Below are 18,982 nucleotides of genomic sequence, written 5' to 3'. Positions count from 1 at the left end.
CCCAGGATTCCCTGCTCTGACACCGCTTTCTCTTGGGTCCCCTCAGTTGGGGATGATGACGATGATGCCGATGACCAGCTGCCGGAGGTTCCAGCTGTTCCGCGTCCCCAAAGGCTGTCCAATTTTAGCATCAAGGAGAAGACTCCGCCCATCCCTGAGGGCAGCGCTTTCTTCATCTTCAGCAGCACTAATCCGTGAGGAGGCCTCAGTGCTAAACATAGGGGAAAAAAACATGCCCTCACACACTAACAAATAATTTCTTGTTTCCTGGCTTTCTTCCTCAGGGTCAGGGTGGCCTGCCACAAACTGATCAACCACCACATCTTCACCAACCTCATCCTGGTCTTCATTATGCTCAGCTCAGTGTCTTTAGCTGCTGAGGACCCCATAAGAAACTTCTCTGCACGCAACATTGTGTGTATATTTTCAGCCTTTTTGCCATGATAGCATTGCTATAATCTTGTTTACCAGTGGTATGGAATACGTACAGTATGTTAAAAATGTCATTGTAAACTAAAAACTCCCATACAACCTATACTCAATTGCCGCGGTTATTGTAATGTATGTTTTTTTTTACAATTTAGGACAGTCGATGCATTGTCAAGATGTTTATGTCATGTGTCGATGCCTTAAACTCCTGTTAAACTCTCACATTGCCTTTTGCAGATACTTGGTTATTTTGACTATGCTTTCACGGCAATCTTTACTGTTGAGATCCTGTTGAAGGTAAATGTTCTCCTCCTTGGTGTGTGTGCTGTGCTGTAGGGCTTGTGTGGTAATACTTCGACCTTCTCGTTGCTTTCCAGATCCTAGGCTATGCAGATTATGTCTTCACTAGTATATTTACCTTTGAGATCCTGTTGAAGGTAACCTGGTTTCTATGACAACCATAGCCTTGCTGCACTTCCCCGTCTGCTATATGTTGCCTGTTCTTAAATGGCACATTATTAGTTTCTGTCTGTCTCTCAGCCAACTCACAACCACTGAACATCTATTCATGTACAGACCTGCAACTCAATAGATAACATATGGGTTTATTTAATGATTGAGTTGCTTTCAACCCTGTTTAGACATGCCAAATACTGTATGTTTATAAATTCTTTAGTGTTGAATGGGGCAGTCCTATAATATGGTCAACCATTTTGTTATTGTGTACGGCGAAACATGTCACCACTTGGTGAATCTCCACCCCAGAGATTCTTCCTCTATAGTTCTGTTTTTTTGTTTCACCCAAAAGCTCCTTTGACATTGAGTTTAGCTTCAACTAAAACATGAGCTGATCTAGCAAGATGATTAAGGAACTCTGACCTTCTTCCTGGGCCGTTCTCTTCAGCTGCCCAGCTCCAGTCCTGTGTGTTCCCTTTGCTTTGTGTGAGGGCTCATGTCTGCATCATGTTGGTCCCATGCTTGTTTTGGTATGAATACATAATTCAACACCCTTGGTTACTGTATTTCCACGAAATATGAACAATTCTATGAGACACATGAATTAAGTTTACTGGCAATACTCTTTTCAAACTCCTGCTTTGGAGGTTTTTAAACATTTCTGTTCTTCTGCTCTGATGCAAATTCCATGTTTTGTGCTTTGAGACTGAGCTTAATGGTGGAAGTGACAACGAATAGATTAATGGCAAATTCATGGAAAGAGGTTTAAGCTATATTTGTTCTAATCTTCACAGGAAATGAATATTGTACACCTTTCTCTGAAATAATGTGTCTAATTTCTGAACAGTTCATTTGTCAACGTTTTTAAAGTACATGTCTGTGTGCCTGTGTCTTTGTTGGTATTTGTGTGTGTCTTTGTGTTTGTCTTTGTGTGTATGTGTTTATGTGAGTGTGCACATTTTACTATTTACTGTTAAGGACTACAGGCGAAGTGAGGGACATTTTGCATGCACGCACGTTGATGGAAAGATGTTTTTTGTGCAGTGCTTTTTGTGTTGTGTCGACTTTATTAGTGCGATTGAAAATGAGTCCAATCCGAGTAGTGTGGACCTGTATCAGTGTGGGCAGGTGTGTTTGTCTGCCCACTCAGAAAGATCATCCCTCCAGATATGCTCATTTCCAAGTGTTTGGACAGTGACACAATTCTTTGGGCTCTGTATTCGAGCATTCTGGATTTTTAATCATTACAGGGTTAAAGTTTAGACTGTCGCAGGGCACTTTCATCCGTATCAGATGAACGATTAAGAAATGTCAGCAGTTTTGAACATACCCCCTAGTTAGGGTCCCTTAAAGTATTCGGATGGATTAATACTGGGATCGACAAAGTGTTCATCAAAGACAGTTGCAGACACACATTCCTTGCCCCAGCCACAACACTGCTTCATCAACATCTCTCAGATAAGGTGGTTTACTTTCATGGGTAGTTCTTTTTTCCGTCCACATTTCACACACCCTTACTCTGGTACAAGGTAAACCATCAGCATCTGTCTGTAACACTTTGTTACTGAACAGGCTCTTATATGTACTTTCTACTAACCTGGGCATTGTGTTCTAAAAGCTTACTTGTGATTTGCCATTTCTGGTGTAGCTTCTGATTTTCAGCTGGTGTACTCTTCTGTATTTGGTCATTTTTGACACATTATGACTACTTCCTGGAGACTGTTGCTGGTCTATTGGACTGTGATTTGTTTCTTTTTTCACCATTGACAGCAATCTTCCATCATCCACTAGAGGTCTTCCTTGTACTATGTGGCCATTTGTCACTACTGAGCCAAGCAGTGCTTTCCATTTTCTTAAAATACCAATCAGTTGATTTTAGCAAACCAAATACGGCATGATCAATTTATTGATCTTTGGTCCTCATGTTGACAGACCCCAGATGTAGAGCCTAGTATCAAAACTAGATATTGACTGCTCTCTTGTGCATTCAGAAACAATGCAAACAAATAATGATATACATGAAAACACCCCATTGGATCATTCTTAAATCTGATGTGCTAGAATACAGAGCCAATCTGTCCAAATACTTTTGTAGCTCACTCTATAACTACAGTTGTTGTGTGTAGTTTGAGACGGTCCAGAATGGGGAACCATACATTTTGATGCCACTTTGTCTTTCCTCATTAGATGACAGCATTTGGCGCATTCCTCCATAAAGGTGCCTTCTGCAGGAACTATTTCAACCTGCTGGATCTGCTGGTTGTGGGAGTCTCTCTGGTGTCTTTTGGCATTCAGTATGTAATCATTCAGTCAATCAAAAAGTTCAAACATCAATCAAACAACAGACCAGTCAGTCAAAGATGTGTGAATAACTGTGTGTGTTTGGCATTCAGGTCATCTGCCATCTCGGTGGTGAAGATCCTGCGTGTGTTGAGGGTACTGCGGCCCCTGAGGGCCATCAACAGAGCCAAGGGCCTCAAGGTGAACCATGGGCAAAAGTCTAACAAACTCTAACACCCATTCATAAACCTCTACTGACCATTACAGTTGCAGAAGGGACCACTGAACCTCAATCGCCCTAATCCCTGACCCCTTTCTCTCGTCTTTTCCGTTTTTGACCCCTAACCCTGCAGCACGTGGTCCAGTGTGTATTTGTGGCCATCAGGACCATCGGTAACATCATGATCGTCACCACGCTTCTACAGTTCATGTTCGCCTGCATCGGAGTGCAGCTCTTCAAGGTGCCTGGCGGCGTAGCGCGGCCCGTGTCTTACACATGTGCGGCAGCATGCGTTTTTGTGCTACAACGGCAACTGTTAATGTTCTATTCTGTCACTCAGGGCAAGTTCTATCGCTGCACAGACGAGGCCAAGTCCAGCCCACAGGAATGCAAGTGAGTTCCACCGTTGGCTGTTTCTTTACCTGTACGATCTTGAATGTGAAATGCCCTTTGTGGTGTGTAATTGTACATCAGTGTGTTCATCTGTTAAACCGATTGTGTGAATAATAAGTTATCCTCTGTGTCCTGTAGGGGAACGTACATCCTGTATAAGGACGGCGACACGGCGTTGCCTGCGGTCAGAGAGAGAATCTGGTACAACAGCGACTTCAACTTCGACAACGTGCTGATGGCCATGATGGCCCTGTTCACGGTCTCTACATTTGAAGGCTGGCCTGCGTAAGAGCCTGTCACTGTTATACACACACAAGCCAGCATAAAAAAACTATGTATGCACACACACTAACATGCACACACGCGCACACACACAGCAAGCGCACCCACAACCACACAAACTCCCACGTGTGCGTGGTCAAAGCGTGTCGTTGATGAGCTTGTTTGTGTCCGTGCTCCAGTTTGCTGTACAAGGCCATCGATTCTAACAGAGAGAATATGGGCCCCATCTACAACTACCGCGTGGAGATCTCCATCTTCTTCATCATCTACATCATCATCATAGCCTTCTTCATGATGAACATCTTCGTGGGTTTTGTCATCGTCACATTTCAAGAGCAGGGAGAGAAAGAGTACAAGAACTGTGAGCTGGACAAGAACCAGGTAGGAGCTGCGGGTGCAGCTGTGTGTTTTCCATCTGGGTTTGCATATGTAGGCCTGTGTGTCGGCCATGTTTAACTCGGCGCTGTCTCTCTAGCGTCAGTGTGTGGAGTACGCCCTGAAGGCTCGTCCACTGAGGAGGTACATCCCTAAGAACCCCTACCAGTACAAGTTCTGGTATGTGGTCAACTCCACCGGGTTTGAGTACGTCATGTTTGTCCTTATCATCCTCAACACGCTGTGTCTAGCCATTCAGGTGAGTCCCTCCTGCCAGGCCCCTGCAGCTCTCTCTCCGTGTCTCTGGACCCAGGTGTCTTTTTGTCCTTCTCATCTTCTGCCCCCCCTCCGTTTAGCACTATGGCCAGTCACGCCTGTTCAACTACGCTATGGACATCCTGAACATGGTCTTCACTGGCGTCTTCACCGTGGAGATGATCCTCAAGCTCATCGCCTTTAAACCCAGGGTGAGTCAGTCAGGCGGCCTGCTTCTCAGCTTGCACGGTCGAGCAGTTATCTCACCCCTTCTCACCCGTGTCTCTCCTCTCGCCCGTCTGCCAAGTATCTCCCCCTGTAATATTTACCTTAACACCCCCCCTCACCCTTTCCCTCCGCTGACCCCCACCACCCCCCTTTCCTACCTCTCCCCCCCCTGTGCTGGGCTCTGTACCTGGGCCTGAAGTGGTATTTTGGGGATGCCTGGAACGTCTTCGATGCCCTGGTGGTGATTGGCAGCGTAGTAGACATCATTCTCAGTCAGGTAGATGTGAGTATTGTCATAGACCTGCCCTCCTACCTACCAACCTGCCTCCTCTCTTCTTCCTTATCTTTTCCTCTACTTTTCCTGAACTCAGTCAGACCACGATCTGGTCCTAAAGCCAGTTCTGGTGGCTGTTTGACCTGTATTGTGGAAACTCGGGGCTTACCACTCATTCGTATACTTGCTCGGCCGGTGTCGGGTCTAAGCTTACGGTGGTCAGTTACTCAGCACTGTGGAGGCACTGAATCGCTGAGAAACGTATCTATTTAATAAACGGTTGTAGGGAGATCATAATAGATCCTAGTCAGAACTTCTGCTGCTGCCATAATAGCACCCAGGAAGTTGGGCTACGTAACACATTCTGTATTCTCACAGACACAGTGCCACTCAGATGCCTTTCTTTTCTGCTCTCATCCGTATTTTCACATTTATCTATCCTTCTCTTTCTCTCTGTGTCTCTGTCCTCTGTCTCTTCTCTTCCTGGTTCATTGTGTCCTGGGGCTGGCGTTTACAGCACTATTTCGCTGATGCATGGAACACGTTTGATGCCTTAATTGTTGTTGGTAGCGTCGTTGACATTGCAATCACAGAAATCAATGTAAGTAGCCATCTTCATGTCCTTGGTCCCATAGTACTATTGGAGGAAATGGCATGCAATAACGTCAGGGTTACATTCAAGATCCCCACACATTTTCATGTTTAGGAACGATGTCAGAAAGAGCAATTACTTTCTTAGGAGCATTCCAGCTGTTGTAGAATTCATCATGTGGATGTTGCGATATTGAATGCAATCCTACAAGTATTGGAGATGAAAGAGTTGTGTGATATCTATATTTGTGTGATGCCAGAGACTCGGAGCTCAACCAGATTTGTGAGATGTCATGTTATGATAACTCTCCAAGTGTTATTGCAATGCCTCTCCAATATGTTGTCTCAATTAGTAATCTCATGCTTAGTAGTCTTCTGTGACAGTCTAGTCTTTGTGCCTTTGTTTTGCTTGTTTGGAACGACAAACCTGCCACCCAAATGACTTACTACATGAGCTAAATGAAATAAGATTTCTGTATAAGGTTAGTCATACTGCAATAGGCTACCATAAATGTGTTTGTGTCTAGTGAAAATCACATTAGATATTTAACAAGTACTTATTCCTGGAAACTCATTCTGTTACCAGTCAAAGTTATGTTTTCTCACCTTCAAAGTTTTATCGTTTTATTAATCGTGTACCGGTTAGCAGACGTTTTTGCTGGTGTAGTGAAAAGCTTGTGTCTCGGCCTCTAAACAATGTAATCATATTCATGATATAACTTATATTAGCCTGTGTAGAATTGTTTGGCACGTTTTATGTACCGAATGTCCTACTGCATGTCTATACAGTGCCAAGTTATTGTTATTCTGTGCCATGTTACTGGGACTCTGTGCTAAGGAGCTGTGATTCTGTGCTAAGTTACTGTGATTCTGCTTTTCAGGAGAGGCAGAGATGATGTTGTGTCTTCAGTGTCAATACTGTTGCTTACTGACCTGTATGTTTCACCGGGTCAGGTTTTTATTTTGGGCAGAGAAATGTAATGTTGTGTTGGATTAGGAATTCTGGCAATATCTACTATATGTCAATGACTTCTTCATGACATCAGTGAGTGATAAGGAGTTCCACATATTAGTGTTAACCCAGACCTTTGGTTTCAAGGCCATCCCGGTGGTGAAGGTGATTGTGGAGCCAGGGGTAAGAAGCCCCTCCCACTAACTTCTTCATCCTCATCATCGTCTCAATGCAGAGCTGTTTCTGTTGTCAATCAGTCATCACGTTCATTTGGAATGAAATGTTATGTTCCGAGTCCTGTTCTTTGCTGAGGTTTTTCCTTGATTGTTTTGTAGCCTGGTACCCATGGACAAGATCCGTTCTGGTTTAGGATCTTGCGTGTGTTAATAGTCCCCTCATTATCAGACTGTTTTTATGTTTGACCTGGATCACTCACTTTATAGATCCAACAAAGTATGTGGAAGGGCTGTTCTCATTACATTCACACAAGTCAGGGCCTGCTGCATGTTCCTCACCTTGAATAAACACACGTGTACACACGCATGCAGAGGACCACATACACGTGTACACACACACACACACACACTTGAAGAGCGTGTTGATCTCTTTCCTTCTCCTAGCTGTATATTGAAAGTCCACCTCTGGTCTCCCATTTCTCTGTCTCAGAACACGGAGGACAGCGCTCGCATCTCCATCACATTCTTCCGCCTGTTTCGAGTCATGCGATTGGTCAAGCTGCTCAGTAGAGGGGAGGGAATCCGGACACTTCTGTGGACCTTCATCAAGTCCTTCCAGGTGAGGCAATAATCCCCTCAGGTGAGTCGTTGGGGGTTAGAGTGTAGTCAGGCAGGTCCTAATCACACTCTCTGTATCCCTTTGGCTTCCTTAGGCTCTTCCCTATGTGGCCCTGCTGATTGCCATGCTCTTCTTCATCTATGCTGTTATTGGAATGCAGGTATCTGACAGATATTTTTCATAGACATTTTGAAATGGCAACATGGCAAGGTTGAAAACAACCCAACTTCCACTGCTGTTCAAGGTTTGAGTCACAGAACCAATCTGGTTAAAAACAAAAGTGTACACCTCAAACTGGTGAATATAGGTTTAAACCAATGAAGACACCTGATGTCTGAGAGAGTTGAGATTTATTCCGGTTGAAAACTTTGTAAACTGAAATCATGAAACACCTAGTTTTAAAGAGGTTTCAGTTTTCTGTGACATATTTTTAAAGAGGTTTCAGTTTTCTGTGACATATTGAAAGATTATTATTGAGATATGAACCCCCAAAAAATGCAATCCATTGTAACTTTATATCTGAGGTATATCTTATTTTACACCTAGAGTATAATTGTGGGCGTCAGGCAATACTTCGGTTAAAACTATATTCAAGACTCCTGAAAAACATTCTGAGTGACTCAGTTTCAGCCCACTACTGTAAAGGGTTAACAATAGGACTTCTTTGTAACCTGCTCTGTTGTGTTGGTTTCAGGTGTTTGGAAAGATTGCCATGGTAGACGGCACACAGATTAACCGCAACAACAACTTCCAGACATTTCCTCAGGCTGTGCTGATGCTGTTCAGGTACTTTTGTGGGTGTTTGGTGTATGTGAATGTGTGACTATTTAATGTCTCACGGTCCTGTTGTGAAAGGGGCAAATTTGGAAGCCGATCAAGAATGGATGTTATTACGCAGTCTTAATAAAAGTGTTGTTGATTTCTCCCATTTGTGGTTGTAGTAATAACATTAGTGTTGATGCTGTCTATCAGGACTGATTAAAGTCAAAACATAGCATTGGTGTTGTTTCTCAGGCGTGGGGGCAGTTATAACATAAGCCTGGCATTGCCCCCCCTAATAGAATATGTGCCCCCACCCCCCCCTCCGGTTTTGTTCACATATAAACAAATGTTATATGAATCAGATAAAAAATGCCCTCTCAGTCGTTTCATGGTGGAGCCGGGCCGGGGCTGCTGTTTCTCAGGTGTGCTACAGGCGAGGTGTGGCAGGAGATCATGCTGGCTTGTCTGCCCGGGAAGCTGTGTGACTCTGAGTCAGACTACAACCCTGGGGAGGAGAAGACTTGCGGCAGCGGCTTCGCCATCATCTATTTCATCAGCTTCTATATGCTATGCGCCTTCCTGGTATGCACACGAGGAAATTAGATTTTACTTTATCGTCAATGAACAGTACAAGTACAGTACGACAAAATGCCATTAATGATTCCTGTTGACCCTGTTTGACCCTTACCTTATGCTAACTCCTAACCTAAACGCCTAACACATAACTGATACCCTTCATTCAAACCCCAGTTGTTAGTTTTACCTTAAACCTGAACCCTAACGCTGTTTTATTGTCCTGTGGAATTCTGGTCTTAACACATATTGTAGAACAAGGACACACAGACACACACACATACTGTCTAACATACGGTAGTTTCCGTATTACATACAGATACAATCTGTTGTAGATCATCAACCTGTTTGTTGCGGTCATCATGGACAACTTTGACTATCTGACCCGTGATTGGTCCATTCTGGGTCCTCATCACCTGGATGAGTTTAAAAGGATCTGGTCAGAGTACGATCCTGAGGCCAAGTGAGTCTGGAGACAATCCTCTACACCAGTTATCACTGAGTACTATATTCGATACAGTGTCTTGGCCTCCGTTTCTGCATTCCTGTATGTTTTTCAGGGGCAGGATCAAGCATCTGGATGTGGTCACATTGCTGAGACGAATCCAGCCTCCTTTAGGCTTTGGCAAGTTGTGTCCACACAGGGTGGCCTGCAAAGTGGGTCTGAGTATGCGCACAGACACACACACAGCACACATTACACACACACATTGTATTCAAGAAACAGCACATGCACTACCGTTCAAAAGTTTGGGATCACTTTGAAATGTCCTTGTTTTCCATGAAAACAAAATGAGTTTGAATAGGAAATATAGCAAAATGAATAGGAAATACAGTCACTGACAAAGTTAGAAATAATGATTTTTAATTTAAATATTTTCTCAAAGAATCCTTCATTTGCAGCAATTACAGCCTTGCAGACCTTTGACGTTCTAGTTGTCAATTTGTTGAGGTAATCTGAAGAGATTTCACCCCATGCTTCCTGAAGCTCCTCCCACAAGTTGGATTGACTTGTTGGGGCCTTCTTACATATCATAGAGTCAAGCTTGCTCCCACAGCAGCTCAGTAGGGTTGAGATCTTGTGACTGTGCTGGCCACTCCATTATAGACAGAATACCAGCTGATTGCTTCTTCCCTAAATAGTTCTTGCATAGTTTGGAGTTGTGCTTTGGGTCATTTTCCTGTTGAAGGAGAAAATGTACTCCAATTAATTGCTGTTCACATGGCATTGCAAAATGGAGTGATAGCCTTCCTTCTTCAAGATCCCTGTTATGAAATCCAACAGCTATAGTCTAGGGGAGAGTGGAAACACCTACACTTCACTAGCATATCATCCAAAGATACACAGAGACAAGAACTACAGTGAGAGGTAGTTTTATGGCCATATAGATATATTTACAACTGATCAGTAGTACAAATTGACATACAGACATGCAGGGGGAAAAATACTGGGGTGGTGCCGCCTATATCTAAACCACAGAAGATCCCTACTCTAATCTAGTCTTGAAAAAGAATAATCTTACCTACTGTAATTTATATCACTGGGCAAACCCTAACTGACTACACTAACTGAACTATCTAACCCTATCTAACACATAAGTATGACAACCGCCTCTAACCTGCTAGACTAGTGGACTAATACAAACAGAAAGTACCTACGTGTACGTAACCAAACAAACAAAACCAGAAAATCGCAGCATCACCAAGAACAAAGAAAAACCAATAATTCCACAGGGAACAGTTGACAGCTCTTATTTGGGATGAAGAGGCAGATGATTGGCCTGTACTGGAAGGGTAACGACTGGTGGGAAAATGGCATTCAATAAGAAATGGGCACCTGTGGGCATAGAGTGGAATACACATACACACAAAACCCAAGTACCCACAAGGGCACATCACTATCCCTTTTACCCTGTACAAATCTCCCACTTTACCACCACCAAAGCACCCCCAGACCATCACGTTGCCTACACCATGCTTGACAGATGGCATCAGGCACTCCTCCAAGATCTTTTCAGTTGGTCTCTGTCTCACAAATGTTCCTCTTTGTGATCCAAACACCTAAAACTTTGATTTGTCTGTCCAAACACTTTTTTCCAATCTTACAGTGTCTGTGTCCTTTTGCCCATCTTAATTATTTATTTTTATTGGCCAGTCTGAGGTATTGCTTTTTCTTTGCAACTCTGCCTAGAAGGCCAGGATCCCAGAGTCGGCTCTTCATTATTGACGTTGAGAGAGGAGTTTGTACTATTTAATGGAGCTGCCAGTTGAGGACATGCGAGGCTTCTGTTTCTCAAACTAGACACCCTAATGTATTTTATTATCTCTCTACAGTAGTTACTACTTTGTGTGGGGCAGACCTTGTGTGGGGACCTTTGTGTGGGGCAAATTTCATCCTAATCCAATTATTACTATTCTGCCAGACAGTGTGTGGACAGATGCCCCCAATAGATAACTGCACGTTTGAAAAAGAGGATTATGTTAATACAGAGTCTTGTCAACCTTTAGGCAACCTTTATTTTAACTGTCACATACCTGCAATGGAATAAAACACCTCCTTGATTCTTTGTGTTTCAAGATGAACAGGGAAAGTGATGAAAATATTAAGGTACTGCTTTAGTGCAAGACATACCCTTATTTCCCGGCATGCATTTGCCTTCGCAAGACCTTCTGCATCACCAACACTGTACAAGAATGTCCCACATGCAAATAAACGCAGAGCTATGCAGACAGACTGAATAGTGGTCGAGGCTTGGCTATATTGAGTGTGCCATCCTTGGGTGGTTCCAGCAGACTGCATAGCTAAACTTTGCTGGGCCTACTGAACCTGTACCTCTCCCACAGACATTCATCAGGGAAACCCTGTGGAGAACTTCTGTCTCTGAAGACTCTTGGGGCTGGTGGTGTAAATGCTTTGTGTAGAATCTGAGCACCTTCATCCACAGGGCTGTTGAGGAATGGATGTGGCGTATTTGGTTGTTACTCGCTGATCTTTAGATGCAACTGATTATATAGGCTGAATCTCAAATCACATTCTTGCATACAATATAGTATGCCAGAATAGTATGTGAGAAGATTAGTATGTCTCAAACCATTTGTCTGTTGAAAATAGTATGCCAAACATCCCGGATGGTCTAATATTTCTGGTGGATTTTCGAGGTATGCACCCACGCACAGCTTTTAGTGTATTATACACCACAATTACTTGCGCAGTGAAAGAGTAGGTGTTTCCACGATTCTCTCATCTTTTCACTTGATGGAAAAGTCAGTCAAATTTATTTATAAATCCCTTTTTACATCAGCAGTTGTCAAAAGTGATTTTACAAAACACCCAGTGTTGAATTTCAGTGGCTAGGAAAAATTCCCTAAGAAGGCCCGAATTTAGGAAGAAACCAGGCTCAGATGGATGACCAGTCCTGGCTGTGCCGGGTGAACATATTAGGAGTACAAATTGTAATAGTTAACAAATACATGTGGGTATTGTCTTGATCTGCAACACAACCAGGAGGACTTTGGACAGTGACAGCAATGGATATTTCATGCCTGGTACACCTCAGGTGTGGGCCAAGACCTCATGTCCTCCTAAGTTTAAAATGGCAGGAGACAGGGAAAATTTATAAAATGCATTCCTTAGATCTACAAGGATTTATAGTGGAGAAGGATAACTGACCCTTCTCCCCCAGCACAATAATATAGCAGCATAAGACCTTGGGGCTGAGACAGGGGGGTCCAGTGACACTGTGGCCCTATCCAGGGGAGGCTCCGGACAGGGCCCAACAGGCAGGAAATCAATCCACCCACATTGCCAAGCATCAACCAAAGGGACCCCCACCAACCGCAACCACTCTGAATGAGGGCCGAGTATTGCCAGCAGAATACAGCCCAATTGCACAAGTGCGCAACAGAGAGACAACAACAAGTCAGTGACTCCGCCCCCGAATGGCATTGGAGGGAGTGGATCCCAGTGGCGATGAGAGCCCACCTGGCAAGACAGCAAGGGTGGACATTATCAAGCCTTTCTGGTCACCTTCACGCCTCTGGGCCAGACTACACGTAATCATAGACCATGCTGTAGAGATGAGTCTTTAGTAGACACTTGAAAGTTTGCACTGAGTTTGTATTTCTAACCTTAATTGGCAAATCATTCCACAGTAGTGAAGCTCTATGAGAAAAGGCCCTGCCTCCAGCTGTTTGATTAGAAATTCTAGGTACATTTAAATGGCCTGCATCTTGCGATCTAAAGTTACGTGTAGGTATGTATGGCTGGATCAGTTCAGCGAGGTAAGTAGGAGCAAGTCCATGTATTGATTTATAGGGTAACAATAAAAACCCTAACAGGCAGTCAGTGTAAAGAGGAGTAATGTGTTCAAACTTTTTTGTTCTTAGAATTCTTGCAGCCGTGTGCAGCACTAGTTGAACTTTATTTATAGCTTTCAGATAAATAAGATTTAAACCAGGCTAGAACATGTCCACATAGCCCAATATGGGTTTCCAGTCTTTCTAAGTGAAGGGAGTGATCAATAGTGTCAAAAGCAGCACTTAGATCAAGAAGCAACAGGACGGATGCGGAACCTTTGTCTGAGGCCATTAGAAGGTCATATGTTACCTTCACGAGTGCAGTCTCAGTACTATGATGGGGTCTATTTTTAGTGAGTTTGGTACACATCTGGAGGAAAGGGAGCAATTTATTATGTTCAACATTGGCTGACCTAGCACAGGAAATAGCTCCTTAAGTAATTTGGTTGGAATCGGGTCTAGCTGACAATTTGTGAGTTTAGAACTCATGACATATTTAGTGAATGTGTTGAGTGATACGGGATCAATAAATTAAAGTGTTCTCATTGACACCTGGTCAGGGAGGTTCAGGACATTCTCAGGACAACCGAGAATTTGGGGACTATAACTATTTAAGGAGGAGTCAGTTATTTGTTTTCTAATGGTGATGATCTTTTCATCAAAGTAGTTAATGTATTCATTACAGCTGAAGTGAAGACCCACTTCACTGGTTGAGCATTGCTTTTTTGTTAACTTTGCAACTGTATCGAAGAGATATTTTGGATTGTTTTTGTTCTCCTCAATCAGGTTGGAGAAATAAGCTGATCGAACAGATGTGAGTGCTTTTCGGTATTGTGGTGTACTGTCTATCCAGGCTAGTCTACTTCCAACTTGGTGGAGCACCACTTTCACTAAAATTTTCTGGGGGCTTGCTTAAGTGCTCTAGTATTGTCTGTGTACAAACCCGATTCCAAAAAAGTTGGGACACTGTACAAATTGTGAGTAAAAAAGGAATGGAATAATTTACAAATCTCATAAACTTCTTTAATTCACAATATAATATAGATAACATATCGAATGTTGAAAGTGAGACATTTTGTAATGTCATGCCAAATATTGGCTCATTTTGGATTTCATGAGAGCTACACATTCCAAAAAGGTTGGGACAGGTAGCAATAAGAGGCCGGAAAAGTTAAATGTACAGATAAGGAACAGCTAGAGGACCAATTTGCAACATATTGTGTCAATTGGCAACATGATTGGGTATAAAAAGCCTCTCAGAGTGGCAGTGTCTCTCAGAAGTCAAGATGGGCAGAGGATCACCAATTCCCCCAATGCTGCGGCGAAAAATAGTGGAGCAATATCAGAAAGGAGTTTCTCAGAGAAAAATTGCAAAGAGTTTGAAGTTATCATCATCTACAGTGCATAATATCATCCAAAGATTCAGAGAATCTGGAACAATCTCTGTGCGTAACGGTCAAGGCCAGAAAACCATACTGGATGCCCGTGATCTTCGGGCCCTCAGATGGCACTGCATCACATACAGGAATGATACTGTAATGGAAATCACAACATAGGCTCAGGAATACTTCCAGAAAACATTGTCAGTGAACACAATCCACCGTGCCATTCGCCGTTGCCGGCTACAAGTCTATAGGTCAAAAAAGAAGCCGTATCTAAACAGGATCCAGAAGCGCAGGCGTTTTCTCTGGGCCAAGGATCATTTAAAATGGACTGTGGCAAAGTGGAAACGTGTTCTGTGGTCAGACGAATAAAAATTTGAAGTTAATTTTGGAAAACTGGGACACCATGTCATCCGGACTAAAGAGGACAAGGACAACCCAAGTTGTTATCAGCGCTCAGTTCAGAAGCCTGCATCTCTGATGGTATGGGGTTGCATGAGTGCGTGTGGCATGGGCAGCCTACACATCTGGAAAGGCACTATCAGTGCTGACAGTTATATCCAAGTTCTAGAACAACAAATGCTCCCATCCAGACGTTGTCTCTTTCAGGGAAGATGCATTTTCCAACATGACAATGCCAGACCACATACTGCATCAATTACAATGTCATGGCTGCATAGAAGAAGGATCCGGGTACTGAAATGGCCAGCCTGCAGTCCAGATCTTTCACCCATAGAAAACATTTGGCGCGTCATAAAGAGGATCTAGAAGCCTGTATTAGTCAAGAATGGGACAACATTCCTATTCATAAACTTGAGCAACTTAAAAAATGAATCTTAAAATCAATTAATTTTTCCCTTAAAGTGTTACATTTTCTCAGTTTAAACTATGTCATCTATATTGTATTCTGAATAAAATATTGAAATTTGAAACTTCCACATCATTGCATTCTGTTTTTATTCACAATTGTACAGTGTCCCAACTTTTTTGGAATTGGGTTTGTACCAGGGAGCAAGTTTCTTGTTGCATATTTCTTTTGATATTAATGCTTTTAATGCGTGTGATATTCATGCGTGACAAAATTTAATGTTGAGACACAGTATTATGACATTGTAGGGCCCATTTAGTCCCAATACTGGCATACTAGCTTACTATACTAAACAGTACGTACTTTACCATCATCCATGAAGTACGTCCTGTACGTCCTGATTTGAGATGGTTTTCCATATTATCTCCATGATCCATAGTAGATTCTAGGCCAGGGGTATTCAAATCTTACCCTACGAAGGCCGGGGCCTGCTGGTTTTCTGTTCTACCTCATCATTAATTGGACCCACCTGGTGTCTTAAGCCTGAATAAGTCCCGGATTAGAGGGTTGCAATGAAAAAATGGAGTAGAAATGGCTTTGAGGGCCAGATTTGAATACCACTGTTCTAGGCCAATGTCAATTAACTATTGGCTTTTGAAGACAGTGAACGTGGTAAGACATGCTTTTCTTAAACAATTTCTATTGATATGTTCTTTGGAACTAAGTTAAACACGCCAATTCATGCTTGGTCAGAATGACCAAAAAAAGTCTGAACTTTTGTCCTGTTTGTGTTTGGAAACATAAGTGATGCGAGAGAGAAAATACATGCAACAGTCTTTTGGTATTCTGTTTCTGCCTTTTGGACATTCTTTGAAACACAGCTAAATGTTGCCTGTGAGGGAACAGGCTTGTTCAGAGGTATAAGTTACCTTGGTTACTGAGCAGGGACTCCTAAGCTACAGTAATGGAACGGAACTCTAACTTATATTTGCCAGACTTATCAAAATGAACCTGGATTTTCCTTTATTTGCCTTGATGGAATACCCCCGAGGTGTGATGGCGGCTGATTATGGGCCTCTGTACACCTATTTCTAAGTGACCCCAAACTTTTGAACGGTTGTGTATATTACACACTCTCATTACACATGCTATGTGCTCACTCCTTGTTAAGTCATATGTTGCATGTCTGTAACTCCTTCCAGAGGCTGGTTGCCATGAACATGCCCCTGAACAGTGACGGCACAGTCATGTTCAACGCTACTCTGTTTGCCTTGGTAAGGACAGCTCTGAAGATCAAGACAGAAGGTAAGCAGTGGTGTCTCCATAGCAGGAGCTGCTTTGGAAAATTCCACTACACAATGATAAGGCTTCTTGACCTGTTACATGAGATGGTAGGAGATTCATTCCTGCTGTTAGTCACTAGGGGGTGCTTCTAGGAGCGAACACAGTGACTTTGTCTTTGTGGACATACAAGGAGATTCTCAATTAGGTAAAAGTTAATTGTCTCTTTGAGAACTCTGTCCTTGAAAGCAAATAACAATTAGCAATATGTTGAAGAGTGTCAATAAGACGCAGAGCTATCAAAATGGATAAAACTCTTCAGTGCACAACTAGCTACATTTCAACATGTATTGTAGAATTCTATCCCTGCATATTTAACTTGCTGGTTAATACAAGGAGGAAGGTTTTTGATTCCACATTTCCTGTCCTTGCCTTCAATCCTTAATTTCCACTGAACTATTTCAAAAGAAGGTGAGATAAAATAATCTCTGGTGTCTTTGGGAGAAAATCCTTGTACAATTTGACTATAGTCAAAATATGGCCTACTCAATGGCGGTTTCAATTGTTAAAAATTATTTACCAAGAGTGTGTTTCTTAGGCAACCTGGAGCAAGCTAATGAGGAGTTGCGAGCAGTAATTAAGAAGATCTGGAAGAGGACCAGCATGAAATTGCTTGACCAAGTGGTGCCTCCTGCTGGCGGTCAGTCTCCCTCTGTCTTGTCTGTCAACATGAATTAGCAGTGTTAGTACGTATGTTGTGTGTTTATGGTCAGGATGGGGACCTTGACCTTCAGGCTAACAGCGTTCTCTCAGTAGTGGCATTAGATGTGACTAATTCAGGGAACTTATTACACAGAGCTAGATTAGCAGCTAACAGCATATAAAGCAATCAGACCTCTGCAGAAACTAGTAAAATAATTTGCTTTGACTTTATAATAGCAAACATTTGGGACCTCTCTTTCTTTGTTCATATTTGAGTAACTGTCTGTCTCAGTCTTTGACCACAGATAAGAGGGCTCAGATAAGGCAGAAACTGCAGACACTTGAGAAAAAAAACATACCTCACTGTTTTTCCTCCTCCACAGTGGCCTCACATGTTCTTTTGAAAGTTTAGCAAGGGTCGGTCTGTCACCCTATCCCAGCGTTTCCAAAGCGACCCCACGTGGGTTGTCTGATTTGAAAAATCTGGACCCAAGACAAACTTAAATAATATGTTACTCGTACATAGAATCAAGTTTATGTGAGTGACCTAAGTTAGACACTAGTAAACGAGTAACTCTTTAAACTGTTTAATCTACAAAATATGATGTCCCATTCATGATAAATCTGAGGAAAAATTGTGTATCTCTGTTTTCTTCCAAATCCCGTAGAAATTAGTGAACAGAACTACAGTAGACAGTAAATCATACTGGCCAAAAAAGAACAGCATCAATAATGTTATTTTATCCACAGGAGATTATATTCCTTAAGATGGAACATTTCTTCCCATCAGTCCAAAACAATTTGAGTAAACACGGTGGAATACCACATTTTTGGAGTACATCTATGTGTTTCTATGCAACCCTATTTTAACTGTCCTGATTGTTCTATACAACATTGCTTAACTGTTCTGTTGCTTCTTTACATAACCATGCTTAACTATTGGTGTGTTTTTACACATTACCATGCTTTAACAATTTTGGTGTTTTTATACATTGCTTCCCTGTGCCATATTTTGACCCTAACTTGACCTATCAATTTAATTTTCCTAACTGTCCTTTTCTACACTATGCTTTTTCCTTGGTCTCTCATGCTTGGCTTGTGCTACTCTTATATGCTAGAGTCCGTAATTACTTTTTTCTGGTTAAGGTTCTCTTCTGCACAACGTTTCTTCCTCTTCTATAGTCTCCTCTCACTGCCGTCTGGGATTTCCTGCAGCAGTTCTGTTTTTTGGTCGGTGGCATGAAACTAGAGTGGCCTCTGTCTCTTCCTGTCTTTTGTCCCCAGTCTGCTTACTAACTAGCTGAGTGTTACAGATCTTCGCCCACCTGTTCTGTACTGCTTGCCTGTCTCATTGAATGGCTTAGATATGCATCTCACTCTGCTATAGTGCTTCTGCGGTGGCATGCATGTGCTGTAGCTATGCTTGAGGTAAAGGTTTGTGGCTGTCTGGCAGATCCATGTATTTAGTGTAGACTGTGAATGTAAGGGTATGTTTGATGGAATAGAAACTAGTTGAAATTAGTGTATATTTGCCGTTACAAATTCTGTGTTCCAGAACTATTGCCATTCTGATAATGCCAGTCTGCAGATGTTGTTTTGAGAGTACTTATGTGCCCTTTCTTTCAGTTACCTGTCTTGTCACCACAGC

At 42.6% G+C, this 18,982-nt stretch overlaps 1 protein-coding gene across 7 annotated transcripts in view; it reads left to right on the top strand.

Annotated features, from left to right (window-relative positions):
- The window catches only part of cacna1db (calcium channel, voltage-dependent, L type, alpha 1D subunit, b), a 104,377-nt gene that overhangs the window by 69,696 nt on the left and 15,699 nt on the right, over positions 1 to 18,982 (top strand). For 2 of the 7 annotated variants that reach the window (XM_034295729.1, XM_034295726.1), the window contains 21 exons: positions 47 to 194; positions 285 to 414; positions 807 to 866; positions 3,073 to 3,179; positions 3,279 to 3,366; positions 3,519 to 3,626; positions 3,726 to 3,778; positions 3,917 to 4,063; positions 4,240 to 4,441; positions 4,536 to 4,694; positions 4,792 to 4,902; positions 5,710 to 5,793; positions 6,883 to 6,918; positions 7,402 to 7,530; positions 7,625 to 7,690; positions 8,225 to 8,316; positions 8,715 to 8,874; positions 9,201 to 9,328; positions 9,426 to 9,522; positions 16,554 to 16,656; positions 17,231 to 17,332. In XM_034295729.1, coding sequence (XP_034151620.1) covers positions 47 to 194; positions 285 to 414; positions 807 to 866; positions 3,073 to 3,179; positions 3,279 to 3,366; positions 3,519 to 3,626; positions 3,726 to 3,778; positions 3,917 to 4,063; positions 4,240 to 4,441; positions 4,536 to 4,694; positions 4,792 to 4,902; positions 5,710 to 5,793; positions 6,883 to 6,918; positions 7,402 to 7,530; positions 7,625 to 7,690; positions 8,225 to 8,316; positions 8,715 to 8,874; positions 9,201 to 9,328; positions 9,426 to 9,522; positions 16,554 to 16,656; positions 17,231 to 17,332 — 2,310 coding nt within the window. Of the gene's footprint in view, positions 1 to 46; positions 195 to 284; positions 415 to 666; positions 727 to 806; positions 867 to 3,072; positions 3,180 to 3,278; positions 3,367 to 3,518; positions 3,627 to 3,725; positions 3,779 to 3,916; positions 4,064 to 4,239; positions 4,442 to 4,535; positions 4,695 to 4,791; positions 4,903 to 5,117; positions 5,202 to 5,709; positions 5,794 to 6,882; positions 6,919 to 7,401; positions 7,531 to 7,624; positions 7,691 to 8,224; positions 8,317 to 8,714; positions 8,875 to 9,200; positions 9,329 to 9,425; positions 9,523 to 16,553; positions 16,657 to 17,230; positions 17,333 to 18,982 lie in introns of all 7 variants that reach the window. The other 5 variants (XM_034295727.1, XM_034295730.1, XM_034295724.1 and 2 more) reach the window with 4 other exon arrangements.

The sequence above is a fragment of the Esox lucius genome, chromosome 12 (genome assembly GCF_011004845.1).
Source record: "Esox lucius isolate fEsoLuc1 chromosome 12, fEsoLuc1.pri, whole genome shotgun sequence".
NCBI lineage: Eukaryota > Metazoa > Chordata > Actinopteri > Esociformes > Esocidae > Esox > Esox lucius.
The sequence above is the reverse complement of the archived record's forward strand: the minus strand, read 5'-3'. Positions and strand labels throughout refer to the sequence as shown.